Source organism: Diadema antillarum, unplaced genomic scaffold (assembly GCF_040938485.1).
Source record: "Diadema antillarum isolate AM-2024a unplaced genomic scaffold, OU_Dant_1.0 seq00001020_RagTag, whole genome shotgun sequence".
NCBI lineage: Eukaryota > Metazoa > Echinodermata > Echinoidea > Diadematoida > Diadematidae > Diadema > Diadema antillarum.
In genome coordinates, this window is record NW_027271855.1 from 875700 (window position 1) to 890976 (window position 15277).

The 15277-nt window shown below is 37.6% G+C and overlaps 1 protein-coding gene across 1 annotated transcript; it reads right to left on the reverse strand.

Annotated features, from left to right (window-relative positions):
• Window positions 1–233: 233 nt before the first annotated feature.
• LOC139742787 (uncharacterized) lies at window positions 234–12189 on the reverse strand. Its single transcript, XM_071653306.1, has 13 exons — window positions 12026–12189; window positions 10714–11026; window positions 8281–8340; window positions 7832–7953; window positions 7342–7400; window positions 6793–6941; window positions 6414–6527; window positions 4975–5091; window positions 4252–4368; window positions 3534–3650; window positions 2138–2254; window positions 1686–1802; window positions 234–551 (listed from the first exon to the last, which is right to left on the reverse strand). The coding sequence occupies exons 1-13, from the start codon at window positions 12041–12043 to the stop codon at window positions 370–372; spliced, it is 1602 nt and encodes a 533-aa protein (XP_071509407.1). The 5' UTR covers window positions 12044–12189; the 3' UTR covers window positions 234–369.
• Window positions 12190–15277: the final 3088 nt, after the last annotated feature.

The window sequence follows — 15277 nt, forward strand, 5'->3', positions numbered from 1 at the left end:
TTTATAGTATAGGCCTACGTATTTACACAACAACAGCAAAATCAACTTTGCCCTCAGTCAAAATGAGGTATGTGTAACCGCCCGCCCCCCTCCCCCGAAAGGTATAATTTAACGGAGTTCACAAATAGCTAAGCGATCAATCTGCTACAAATTTTAATGTGACATCTTCATTGGTTGTTACCCTGTGCATTTATTTCGAAGTAAATCGTATGAAGGCATTTCTTTTACCCGTACAAATTTGCATGATATTTTCTCAGTGTTTCTTTGGTCGAAATTCTATCTGCTAGTTTCAAAATGGTCAAATGAAAAAAAAAAATGTTTTTGTTATAAATGTGGTTAAAATTAAACTTATTATACATGTAGGCTATTCTATTTATATAAGTATATAAATGAATGTAACGGCTTTGTGGAATAAAATGGGAACTGCTTCTTACCAAACTCACAGTTGGTCCCTACATATCCATCCACGCATGAACAAATGTACGAACCAAACGTGTTGCTGCAATTCCCACCATTCTCGCAGGGCTGGAATGTTTCACACTCATTTACGTCTGTTTTGGGAACATCAAATGGTGAACACGGAATTATAAGAAGTTAGTAACACGCACAGCCCCACATTTTGTTAGATATTATAGTCATTACATTATAATGTATTTAGATCGATGAAAGTGTGTACTTTATTTTAAACATCGCATCGTAAATGACTTCTAGAAAGACATATTCTAGGACATTAAGTTCCGATATACATCGTGTAGCATGTAATTATACATATATTCAATCTTTTTTTTGGGGGGGGGTTGTCATAGTCTTTGTATATTATTTCTTCCCTCTTTGCACACTACAACATGAAGAAAAAGAAGCAATTACTTGATTTATGTGATCTTATAGAGGTCAACAATGTACATTCCCTATCCCTTCTGCGGTATATAGTACAGTACCATCGCAGGGAGTTATGTTCAACTTCTATGAAGCGCAGAGAAATATTATATGAATATTTTACACAAATTGAAATATATGAGTGTGTTCTGTTTACATTAAGAATCACAGAATCACGGCATGTAATTTGCTCAGATGAACAAGAACGCGTGTTCAACATCCTCTTCAACGAGCTGTACAAAATCTTCCATTACACGTTACGTGGGGAAAGACTTAAAATTACATTTAGGCCTATTGTGTTGCTTTCTGTAGTGCAAAAGTATACCAGATACATGTCAATGTTAAAGGTTCTGTTTACCATTGGGAGCAGTGATTTAAAAAAATGTTCAAGATATCACTTTTGATGCATATGTGTAGGTCAGTTGTATCACAAAACATCCTACCATATGAAGTTTTTGCTATAAAGCCTAAAATATAAGGAGATATCACTATTTTTCTCATTAAATTAATTCTCATTAAAAGTAACTGTAGACGGTTTAGTCTGGAAACATTTTTTTTAATAACTATTGTTCACCTTTTGTATATTCAAGAATACTTAGCATTACACCGGTTCAAATTTTTACATTGGTTGTTTCTATCCCGAATTCACATTTTAGAACTATTTTGAAGCTGTAATGCTGGGTGCTTGTTTCATCTGCAAATGGTAAATTATGCCTTTAGATACTACTCGCATTCAGTCAGGGCAAAAAATATTCTGAATTAATTTTTTAAGACCTGAAATTGACAAAGGCTTCACAATTTTTGCATACCCAATTCACAGTTCGTCCCTTCCCATCCCTCTAGGCAAACACATGAGTAGAATCCAAACATATTTGTGCATTCTCCTCGGTTTGAGCATATGTCATCCTCAGCACATTCGTCGATATCTAATTGGGAGAGAAAAAGAACATGAAAAGAATGATTTGACAACAATCACACGAAGACGTTTGGCACGATTCAAGCCAACAATGAGGAAGTTTGTAGATGTTTGCATGATGCCAGCAAAGTCGTCAGACCTTCTCCCGTTGTTAAAGCCAATGCAGTGATTTCCTCATTTTTTTTCTTCCAGAAAATGATGTAAAATAAGCAGTTGTGATTGCTTTTGTTATTAGCTAACACTGATAAAGAGTCCTGGAAATATATATTTTGGAAAAGAGACGACGATCAGAGAGATGTTGTATCATAGAGTGGAGTGGTTGCATGTAAAATTAATTTTATTCACCGGATTGACAGTTGTTTCCATTCCAACCAGGCGGGCACGCGCAGATATATGAGCCGTTGGTGTTCGTACAGGTCGCTCCATTTTCACACGGGTTGTCACTGTTGCATTCATCGATATCTATACAATAAATTTGGAGATTAATTTTTTTTTATTATGAATGCCGTATGGGTGCCACAAAGCAAGTAGATTATCAAAATTGCATTGATATTTTGTTGAAAATAATTTCTGCATTTTTTCCGTTTAGGAAACTAAGACCTCGGATAGGACATAAAATGCAGGTCCCGTGTATGAGAGAGTAACAACTCATGCACGTAAAAGATTCCGCTTCATTCATTCATCGAAAAGAGCAGGGTGTTAAACCCGGTGAAGTGGTCCCACCTCACATCCAACTGGACCCCATGGAAGACCAGCTTAACGTAGCTGAATATGGGCTATCCAGCTATCTTCTCAGGTGGAAAATGAACAAACAAACAAACAAACAAACAAACACAAAATCACATTGGAGGGCTATAACCCTCCAATAGCCCTCCACATGCACACGGGTTGTCACTGTTGCATTCATCGATATCTATACAATAAATTTGGAGATTACTTTCTTTGATTATGAATGCCGTATGCGTGCCACAAAGCAAGTAGATTATCAAAATTGCATCGATATATTTGTTGAAAATGATTTCTGCATTTTTTCCGTGGAGGAAACTAAGACCTCGGATAGGACATAAAATGGAGGTCCCGTGTATGAGAGAGTAACAACTCATGCACGTGAAAGATCCCGCTTCATTCATTCATCGCAAAGAGCAGGGTGTTAAACCCGGTGAAGTCGGATATGAGGATATCCAACTGGACCCCATGGAAGACCAGCTTAACGTAGCTGAATATGGGCTATCCAGCCATCTTCTCAGATGGAAAATGAACAAACAAATAAACAAACAAAAACAAAACCATGATTGGAGGGCTATATCGTACATTTGCATCACTGAGGAGCAAGTAACTTGCTGAATGTACATGCAATGTATGTTCATTCATTTAGATGTCCTACAGTTTCATGATTCAACACTTACTCCTGGAACTCTCTTTTACAACCTTTGCTCTTTTTTGTGCTTTTTTCCGGGGTAAATGTATTTCCTCACGCCAAATTTCAAATAGGTTATTTCGGAATGATTCCCTATAATTATCAATACATGCATACATATCGTATACATACAATATCATGTTCATATTTCATTATCTTTTATTGTCGGATATATAGTGTATACGGCCAATCATTATTCATTCAACAATCATTGTTCAAGATATTTGAATCAGACGCGCACTTTGACTGTGTTGGCCACTTATAATCGCTTATTGGGGATTGAACTCAGCAGACATTCTTTTTCCTTATTATCATTAAGCATACCCATTCCACAGTTCGACCCTTGCCATCCATCTGTACATGTGCATGTGAAAGATCCCATCGTATTTGTGCATTCTCCTTCATTTTCACATGGTTCGCCCTCTGTGCATTCGTCGATGTCTGTCGTGGTGAAACAAATCGTGACAGTTTGAGATGAAGACGAATTGTAGAATTTAATACCGTACACTACAGTGTGCGTGAACGTAAAGGTCTGGGTTAAATCAAGTGTAAACCATGTTTATTGAAATTTGTTCGTGCAATGAAAAACACATAGGAGTGGATATAGGAATGCGCTAACTTCTTTTCTTTTCTTTTAAATAAAACAAAATCGTACGTCTTCCCCATCTCTCCTTTGCAAATTTCCTTCTAAAAAAGCAAGCACTTCGCATTCATTTTTTTTTTTCAGGCTACAAAGTCATCGAGTCTTACTCAAATAATGTAGAGTTTCTGCTTTCCCGCTACATTTTGCACCAAAGTTCCTGCGACCAATTAATGATTCGTAGTTTGATTTGTATACAAAAACCACAAATTTCACATCAAATCTTGTAGGATATTATGACCCTATATTCTAATACTGCCTGCGAAACCTCATTCACATTATACGATTTACCGAAAAAGTCACACAAGCGTATGTATTTATATGTCTCACAAAAATCAGCAAAGCAATCTTTATTTAGTGGCTATTCCTTTTTTTGTTTTGGTCAAAATGATGTTGATTTACCATTTTGACAGTTGTTTCCATTCCAACCAGGCAGGCACGCACAGAGGTAAGAGCCCTCGGTGTTCGTACAGGTAGCTCCATTTTCACACGGGTTGTCATTGTCACATTCATCGATATCTATACAATAAATTTGACCATTCATTTCTTTGATAAAAAGTCAATGAGTCCACACTGAGCGATAGGAATATGTAGACAGAAATGACGTCAATAAGTATGTAGGGGAAGGGGTGAAGTAGGACCTATATTGGTTTTATGTGGCGGAAATTATGACGACACTAGAGGACGCGTCATACATTCGCATTATTGCGGATCACGTAACTTGCTGTATGTATGATATTTCATAAATATACCCTTCAGTTTCATCTACCAGCACTTTACTCTTGGTACAAGCCGTATGAACGGTTAAAACCTCTGTAACTTTGTAAACGCTGTACTTTGCACTTGACGCTTTTTGTCCATTCATGGAAAAAATAATAATTTTTCATACAAAATCGTATTTCTTTGTTTGGGAATGATACACGAGAGTAATCGATGCATATGATGTAGACATACATCTTTGTTTGTAGGATAATGTTCATAAACCCTATCTGTTTTTATTCATAAATTGCCACTCATATTCGAATTATAGACGAACACTTCGACCATGTTGACATATCGTAATCGCTTCCAATTTAGTAGGAAATGAAACTCAGTAAAGTTTTTATTTTCCTAATGTAAGCCTACCCGTTTCGCAGTTCGACCCTTGCCATCCATCTGTACATGTGCATGTAAAAGATCCCATCGTATTAGTGCATTCTCCTTCATTTTCACATGGTTCGGTCTCTGTGCATTCGTTGATGTCTGTCGTGGGAAAGCAAAATGAGGTGATATTTTGATTGATTGATTGAAAGGGTATTTATTAAATAACATCTCTTGCAGCCTGGAGGCTGAATTGCGGACATTTTACAAGGATCATCATAGATACATTCAAATATACAAACATACATTAGAAATATTAACTATTGCACAATAAAATTGACCTTTACCATCAACAAGACAAAAAATACAATTATTCACATCTCTGTTCTTATTCGCATAAATAATCTCTTTTGTTTAATAAATAACCTTACTAAAAAATCAACTTTCTTTTCATCTACTCATCTTCTTTTCCTCCATCTTCTCTTTTACCCCTCTTCATAAACTTTACCATCCTCGTCTTCACTTTCACTCCTTCAACCTCTTCTTATTCCCTGAAATTATCCTTATCATAATCACACATTATTATTTTTCATCATTAAAAATCAAAATACCCTTTACTCTCTATTACAAAAAAAACACCAATCAATATGCATTCATCAAAAATATACTATTGCAATGTATCATATAAAACACTGGTTTCGTATCAGTCAAATTATTCAAACTATATAAAATTTCTTATTTCACATAACACAGAACAAAGGAACATAATATGGCAATTAAACTGATCTAAAAAATCTGCTTCAGACTAAAAAATTCTGGCAAGCAAAAAAAAAAAAAATGTGATGAAATCAAAAATAAATGAATGAATAGATGGAGGGCCCATAATCAAACACATCATTACAAAAAGAGAGAGAGAGAGGGAGAAAGAAAAAAAAAACCAACCTTAGCAATAATGAATCCACATGCGATTTATAACAAAGTTGAGTGTTATATCAAAGAGAGAAAGTTTCGGCGTGCCTGCAAAAGGCTGGACTTGAAAAACAAAAACAAAAACAAAAAAAAAATTTCGAGACGCAGACAGATTTGATACCGTATACCTGTACTACAGATTGTGGGAATGTATACAATGGTATATGGCTACGTTAATTCAAATGCAAGCCATGTTTCTTAAAATTTGTTCGTGCAATGGAGAACAAATAGCTCTGTACTCTAGTGGTTAATGGAGACGCCCTTGCATCAGAAGCTAATAAAACAAATCAATTCAATTTCGTAGGGCATAATAAGTCTCTGTTGTGCAAATATAGCAAACACATATATATTAAACACTATTCAAAGGTTATCTCTTTCGGAGACACAAGGAGTAGTAGCTCATTCAACTAAAAAAAAAATTGTCATGATAGCCCCATAAGAAAGTTCAGATGACGTATACAATACGAGAAAACAAAAAGAAAGCTTTCTTCCCATTTACTTCACTGAACACCAACCTGATTCACACGCTCTCCCTGTAAAGCCAGGTTCACACATACATGTGAAGTTCGACAGATCATCAGTATTTTCACACGCCACCTCGTTAGCGCATGGCTCAGTGTCACATAATGCTGTAAATAGAATAGCAATAGCACATGTCGAGTTATGCTTTTGCACTCATAAATCACGATTGAAGGATATAATATCGTTCATGAATTCAGTCAGACACGCACTCTTTATTTGGCATAAGAGAAACAACGGGTGTTTTGTTTCGTTTTGTTTCATTTTTTTTTTGAGAGAGAGAGAGAGAGACCACTGGTTCCAAAGGGAGGCATATACAATGCCGATATATGCATCAAATCATTTATCACATATAAATAATCAGTAAATACTCACGTGTTGTAATGGCAGTGGTGACGTTATCTGAAATCCGATTTACTGCTTCCATAACATTGTCATTGAGGTTATCAAGAATGCTTGTCAGGGCACTGTTGTCCTCCTCCCGCACAAATATTATGCTAAAGTAGATGACGACGCTGCCCTCTCTGTGAGCATAAATCAATGCGAAGAGTAATGCAATGACAATTGGTAAATACTGCTGTTTGTCTGCAATGAAAACGTGCTGCCGAGGAGAGTTCTATCATACATACGAGAGATAATAAGGTGATCTCATGATGGAGAAATGGCCAAATCTACAGTAGATATCATTCAGTCCATTTTATTATGGTCATGGAAAGCAGAGACATAGAAAACAACTACTATCAATGGAATGAAAGCAAAGGTGCGCAGCTATTTCTTTTTACTCAATAAATAGAAGATACAACATAGAACAGAAAAAAAGACTTTATCAATATATTATAGTCGAGTCGACGAGATCAGCAGTGAACATGAAAATGACAGATTTATTCCTTCACTCTGTGTAGTGTTTTCAGATGACAAACTAACCTGATATCAATCACATCTACACCGCGATACGATGCGTCGTTCTTATACTGTTCATCAATCTGTAAAAAGTAATAAACAAGTATTCAAAACATCAACTTCGCGAATGACAATAATTGACAATAGCAACAAAGCCTTTCGCACGAAAAACATTTTATGTCATATAAAACCTACAAAGAGAACGCTATATATCCACTCTCTTCGCTCTACCAAACAATTATTCTTTGCAGTTGTCACACAATCCCATCCAGTGGAGAAATTTAGTATTAGTGTATAATGTTTGTACGTATGTATGTATCTATCTTTAGCTATATGATCCTGTTTATCGAGAAGATGTATGAACAAAAACAGATACATCATTCATTCTCATCTGCATGATGATATTCATGATAGCGAAGTGAATTAGTAATATTCATATGAATAAAATGGTTATGCCGAGAAAACCTTGTTAAAGAACACTATACCCCCAAACAGGAAATAAACAGCCACATACCGCGCCGATGAATTCCTCCTTTGTTTCCTGGTACTCGACCGAAGTTTTGTCACTCAATTTAGAGTCGAACGTGCGATCACTGAACGTCACCGTCATATTAACAGCCGTTGTCGCTTCCGTGTCTATGGTAAAAGTTGAACAATAGTCAGTGGTGGATCCAGGGAGGACCGCAACCGGCGCACGCCCCCCCCCCCTTATTTTTTTTTTGTTGAAACAAAAGAAATAAAAAGAAAAAAATGGGGGAGGGGTGCGTGCGCCCCCCTTTAATTTTGTAAACGCGCCCCCTCTTTACGGAATTCCTGGATCCGCCCCTGATAGTGGTACCTCAGTAAATACAAGAAAGAATCTATCAAACATACAGGCGAAATTATCGGATACATTGTATATCATTTTACTTGTACCTATATGATTAATAATAATTCTTATTGAAGTTTTATTTGAGGACTTACCACCGGTGGTGGTTGTTGGCCGAGTAGTCACAAATGGCATAACAACTGGTGAGGATGCGTCTGTTAATAACAAGGATGATAAAATCGCATGATTAACTTCATGTAATGTCACAAAGATGTCACTTTTACTTTCCCTGCATGCTAAATAATGGTTTTCAATAGACTAAAAAAAAAGAAAGATGTCATCACCACCACATTGATTAAGCCAGCACCACGTTATACACTAAGGAAATAAGCAATAGACTTGGTTAAAGCATCTAAGTGTACTCCAGCGAATGATACGTTTTAAATAAAACAGCAATCAAAAGAAAACAATCATAACGTCTGGGTCTGTTATCTTATTCGTCAAAGGAAGCACCTTAACTACGTCAGAAGATGGTTGTCAATGAAATTTCACTGTTTCCTTTCATGATCATTACATTCTTATAATACGACGAATACTTTCCTGATTTATGTTATTGTGAACATTGTCCGCACCTTAACTTTTTCTTAATTTCAAACAATTCTTTATTGCCCCGAACTCACACAAAAATTGCAATTGCCAAAACGAACGATCAGATTTTTTTCCCAGTTATTGATAACTGACTGTGACGTAATGTCCTCCCAAAGAGCCCTTCTCTTCTTTTGTGCTAGAGCACGGTTTGATTCGTGTTTTATTGACATTGCACAAAGGCCAGGCATCAGACCGAATTTTTACTGAACCCACTTGATATACGAATATGCGCACATCTCAAGGTCTAGCTTTATAAGATTAAGGTACATTCGTCACTGACAACTCCCCTACTGTCAATAAGCGACATGCTGCAGCTTGTTTGCCATGTTTGCAATGAATGAACATTCTCTAATGGAAATTCCTTCTTCATGGGGTCAACGTCAAATTCATGTCGCAGAGAACAATATCAACCCTCCTGCTGAGGAAAAGGGCAGGCGTTCTTTTTCTTTTTCTTTTTCTTTTTTTTTTAATACGGGTCTACTTGCCCATTTATCTAATTTGTTGAAATTTGCCAAAACACCCCAATACAATAACTGCTTCAGAAGGCTTCATCGTGTGTCTATGTTTACACAGATTCTGTTGTATTATATCATATGGCTGAGCACATTTCATATGACCTCACTTCCCTTCTATTCTCTATTCTACCCTCGATATCTTTTTTAATATCGAGGAAGCCATACAGACTCATTTTATGTACTGGTACAATAGTTTGGTTTTGCCACCAGTTTTGTTCAAACAATTTTTATTATTAGAGTTGTTAAAATCCTTTTGGTATTATTTTTTGTAGGCCTACACGTGGAATCAAGAAATCTCAAGCGACACACACAGGCATATAAAAAGACACAGCAGAAGAAAAACTACTTATCAATTATGAATTTGCTGAGGATTATCATTTAGCACAATCGATAGATAAGCCGATGAGAACTACCACCTCCCCCACTAAAGATATCGATCTTATAAGTGATTCAAGGTGATGTCCGTATTGTACTTGATAATGTCTTTAAATAAAGCTACAGGTTTGGCGGGAGGACCCGTGAGGTTTTTGTTGAAACTGGCAACGCCGTAATAGTATATCCCTTTACCACTTATTCATAATGAATCTATTACTGTCGAGTTGAAAAATTCTGATCTATTGCCATTTTATCGGTATATCTAAACATTAATTTACTTAAAGAATTGCTCATACTCAAGTCCCCAAATACATGTCTCTGATTACTCTATTCTGTCTCCAATCAGTCGGGGTTTCGACGCAGTCAATCCACTACCACAGCTGTATTCAATATCTTTGAAAATTCATCGTCGAGTATGGACAATGGTCTGGTTTCTGGGCTTGTAACTCTAGATCTTTAAAAAAGGCTCTAGGGATGGTTGATCAAACAATAAAAATAGTCAATGCTATACGGATTTGAAAGTTGTTGTTCACAAACTATGTAAATGGGAGAATGCAAAGAGCTGAAGTAAAATGATAACATTCCTGCACCAATTACGTATGGGGTGCCACAGGTCTCGATATTATTTATGTTTCTTATCAATGGTCAAACACGGTCAAACATTGTAACTCATCCATTTATGCAGATGACACATATATGTATTCATCTTCCAATGACCCCGTTGAAATCGAAGATGTATAAACCAAGACGTTAAGGGCATTTCTTTATGGCTTAGTGCGAGTAATGTAATCTTGGACGCAGATAAAGCAGAATGTATGAGATTTGGCTTTAGGAAAACGTTTAAACCATTTTCATGATACTGCTGTTACTCTTCGAATAAATCGTATATATTTGAAAAAAAAATAAAGATTGATATTTAGGAGGATACTTGATCCAAATCTCTTTGGAAACTGCATGCTGACCATTAATATTTCATATTTCCATATTGCATGTTTATAAACATGTATTAAATGCAGTAACTATTGTCAACAGCTCATAATGCATGCTCACCTCTTAATGCTAGTCCAAGCCCAACTCCGAGAGCTACGATTCCCGCTACGGCAAGAATCATGGCAGCGGCGATCATTCCAATTAGCCATCGTGGTTTCTTCCCATCACCACCACCTACATTCTCGAAGTCCTTGCGAGGTGTTTTAGTATGTCCATTTCCATGGAAACCGACTTCTACGTTATCGTCTGTGAGGTGCCGTGATTTCTTGATTGAGCCATCGACTGAAGACACAGCTCCGCCGGCGCTGTTGCCATTCACCCGATATGGGAAACCGTCGCCATAGTCGTTGTAACCGCGATTTGTACGCCCATTCTAACACGAAAAAATAGATGTGGGTGCAGTTGTTATAGGTGGAATACATGACACATTTGTTTTCCAGCGTAATTCACCACATGCAAGGGAAAATAAGCATGTTCATTATATATATATATATATATATATATATATATATATAAGCAACAAAACTGCAACAAAGTTCATGCTGTATTCACCAACGCTTTATTTCTTCACACAAATTTTCGAGCGTCTCGCCGCCCTTTCTCAAGTGTTGAGAAACTTTGTTGCAGTTTTGTTATTTATCTTTTTATCTTGCCAACACGTGGACATTTTATTTAATCACGGTACTAACATCACACACATTATAAATATGATCTATGTATATATGTATACGTTGGTGGTTTAAACGAAAGCAAATACACGTTATATGTTTAAGAAATAACCATCGTTGCATCATTAATGAATGAAAGTACACTTTAAGACATAAGAATTGATGTGAATTTAAAGAACCCTTTTTTAAGTGAAAAATTAAGAGATTATTGATATTTTATATGACATATTCTTCTAAAACTCTTTTAATACCACCAGTAAACGTTGGCTAAATTTTAGGGCTTACATGTTAGTAATTATGTACCGTAATATCATTAGCTAGAACTTGTGAAGCTTGTGAAAAATGGTTGGACTTACGTATCACCTAGTCCGTCGTTTAAAAAAAATAAAAGAGAACATAATCATGAAAATTATGATGGGAATCATTATGGTGTCATAGTAAAAACATTGAATACAAAGAAACATATCCATAGTTCTCTGCTGCGTCAGGTAATATGCAAAAGAAAAAAGAAAAAACAAAAAAGAATTGCGCAGAATAATATAACACCACATACAACTGGAAACTATTCGTACCTTTACTACTGAGACTGTCACTCTTCTCTTAATGACATTGAACTCCGCCGGATACACTACATTTAGACACTTACCTGCAACAACAAGAACAACTTAGAAGTGAATTCGTTCAAAAGAAAAATGAAAGCTTACCTGATTATCAGTGGCCATTGCCTGCCTTTTGGTGGCAGAGGTTCTTGAAAAGGTTTTTGTTAATCTGTTTTTCAGTCAGACAGGAACTCATTCGCGATGATAATATGACGATATGTGTGTTTCCGCGTTTCTACTGCTCCGTCGAGATCAATATGTACCGTTAGCACCAAAATGCACATATTTATAGCAGAAGGCGAGAGAACGAGCAGCGTCGTCTCGTATTTGAGAACAAATATTTAATCAGTTTGTTGGACTTTCACATTCGTATGATTGATATGGCACTTGTGAAGTTTTCTTGCAGAACAGGACGTTGTACTGTATATTGAAGGAGAATCCCAACCCTGTACAAGGTTTCCATTCGATTCATTCTTCGCTACTCGGATCGGATCGGATCCAAACAATTAGATACGATTGTTTTCGAGTCGTATTAGATTTTAAAGGACAAGATCATCTTAATAGACATGTGGATTGAGTGAATGTAGCAATATTAGTACAACACATCAATGAAAAGTTGAGAAAAAACGGACAATCCGTTCAAAAGTTATGAATTTTTGAAGTTTCTGCTCAGTCACTATACTGGATGAGAAGATTACCATAGCTTGTGATGCCACATGTGCAGAACGATATAAAGAAAATATAAAGAAAATTAAACATATTTTCACTTTTCTCGCATGATATAAGAATGCTTGACTTGCTTCTTTCAGAAGGCAGGAGGAATAATATTATCTGCAACTTATACATAAGGGCGGTGAGTTGGCTCAGTCAGTAGCGCGTCTGCCTCACGATCACGCGGCCCGGGTTCGAACCCGAGTCTTGACTGAGCAATGTTGTGTGTAAACATACCGTCCCCTCTAGCAAGAGGCAAAACACTCTGTCCCTCGGATAGGACATAAAATGGAGGTCCCGTGTATGAGAGAGTCACAGCTCATGCACGTAAAAGATCCCGCTTCATTCATTCATCGCAAAGAGCAGGGTGTCTAACCCGGTGAAGTGGTCCCACCCCATATCCAACTGGACCCCATGGAAGACCAGCTTATAGTGTAGCTGAATATGGGCTATCCAGCCATCTTCACAGATGGAAAATGAACAACAACAACAACAACAACGTCTGTGACAAGTCGAGGAAATGAGCACTTTAATTAAAAAAAAGAAATATTTTGTGATTTTTTTCATATTTATTTTTTTCTTTTTATATTTTTCTATCGTTCTACGCATGTGACATCACAAACTGCAGTAGTCTTCCCATCCAGCAGTGACTGAGCATATATTTGAAAAATTCAAAACTTTTGAATGGAGTGTCTGATTTTCCCAAAACCTCCACTAATGTGTTCTACTAATATTGCTGTATTCACTCAGTCCACATGTACAGTATTAAGAAGGTGGACTTGTCCTTTAAAATATCATGTGAATTGTCTGTAAGATTGTGATGGCCGCACTTAACTGTGAAAGCACAGAAGACATTTTTTTTTTCCGTTTCATTCACATAATGCAATATTGCGTTATCTGTGTGTTTTTGTACACATGTGTACATCATAAGTATTAAATATACATACAGAGAGAGAGAGGGGGGGGGGAGATAATAGTAGGTACAGCCATGTCATTATATTTTACAGAGATGCGAAATCTTCTCATTGACAGTGTAAAACTGACTTCTTTTCCTATATACGCGTACGAGCATGAGTTATGGTGAAAAGGCGTCTGTTACGACACGAATTGTCGCCCCTACACGGATTGTCGCCCCCGTCACGGATTGTCGTCTGGCGACAATCCGTGACGCTTGTGCAGTTCCCAGTTTTTGACCTCGAAGGCGACAATCCATGATGGCAAAAAAAATTGTTGCGACACGGATTGCCGCCCCGTCAAGGATTGTCGCCCCGGGCTCGGGGTGGTTCCTCCGGCGTTAAACTTTGGTGGGATGGGTATGACTGGTAAGTTATGCGTATGTGTGTGTGTGTGTGTGTGTGTGTGCGTGTGTGTGTGTGTGTGTGTGTGTGTGTGTGTGTGTGTATGTGTGTATTTGTTGTGAGCTGCATGATGTGTGATGTGTATCATTTGTAGGTGCGTACAATAAGTAACTTGTGTATGGGTTTCCGTATTGTTGTGTGTGTTTGTGTGTGTTTGGAGTATAATAATACAATATGTAGAAACTGTGCATGTGTGGTGGTTGTATAGTGGTAGTGGTTTGTTTGTCTGTGAATATTCGTGTGCCTGTATGCTTACGTGTGTATGTCGTATGAAGTTGCGTATGTGTATATATCAAAGGGTATGTGATGGTGCGTGTTTGTGGGCGCAGTTTTGTGCCTGCATGAGTATCTGAGGGGTTTGGTGTTCGTGGGCTACGTAGGCCGTATACGTATGTGTGTTGTGTGTGAGCGTTCGTGTGTCTACGTAGTGCCCCAGTCACACAGTGCTTTACGATGGGTTACGTCCGCCGCGGATAGATACGGATGAGTGAACGCAGGGGGACGCAGGGTGGACGCAGGCACCCGCAGGGACGTATGTAGACGTAACTGTCCGTAACTCATCCGTAAAGAAACGCAAAATGACGGCGCCAAGCCTGCGAAATTTTGAAATGTTCAAAATTTCGCAGAGGGATTCTACGGATGCAGACTTACGCAAGTAACCGTAACCAAACGTAATTATCCGTAACTGAACGTAGCTATCCGTAGCCTGGACGCAGACCATCCGCAACATATTTTACCTCCCGTCCGTTTGCGTTCGTTTACGTCCACCGTAAGTATCCGAAAGTAACCGCAAGTTAACGTATCTCAACATTTTCGTCCGCTTACGGATATTTGCGGACAGTTACGGATGCTGCGGAGATTACGTCCTACGACGTTTTCCATTTTCCACTCACATGGGAACAGAGACTCTTGGGAAGCCACACAACTCGTGTTGCCAAGCTGCAGTGCATTTACCTGAAGGAATGCTACAGCACAGTTGGAGCAGTGGAGAGGCAGAACCGCGTGGTCAAATTATGAAATTTCTCCCACAAATGGTCATTTAAGGTGGCACCAATATACTAATGGCATCGGTTGACCCTGGGTGCTGAAGTTTTTTTCTCTTTGAAATGTATATTGAATGTATATTTTTCGAAAAGGCAATACATGTATTTTGGGTAGGGGATGTGGTGACCGCATTTTATTCACTTTTCTGGCCGGGGAAGGTGTGGGACAGCGATAACTATATAAAATGAGAACGAATTTAGTATTTCTCTATTGTTTAACATAACACGAAATGAATCAGAAGATA

Coding starts and splice junctions, on each gene's coding strand:
- LOC139742787 (XM_071653306.1), bottom strand. Junction 7,401..7,831: donor AGGAGGAATTCATCGGCGCG/GTATGTGGCTGT, acceptor TACTTTTTACAG/ATTGATGAACAGTATAAGAA. Junction 1,803..2,137: donor TGGAAACAACTGTCAATCCG/GTGAATAAAATT, acceptor TCTCCCAATTAG/ATATCGACGAATGTGCTGAG.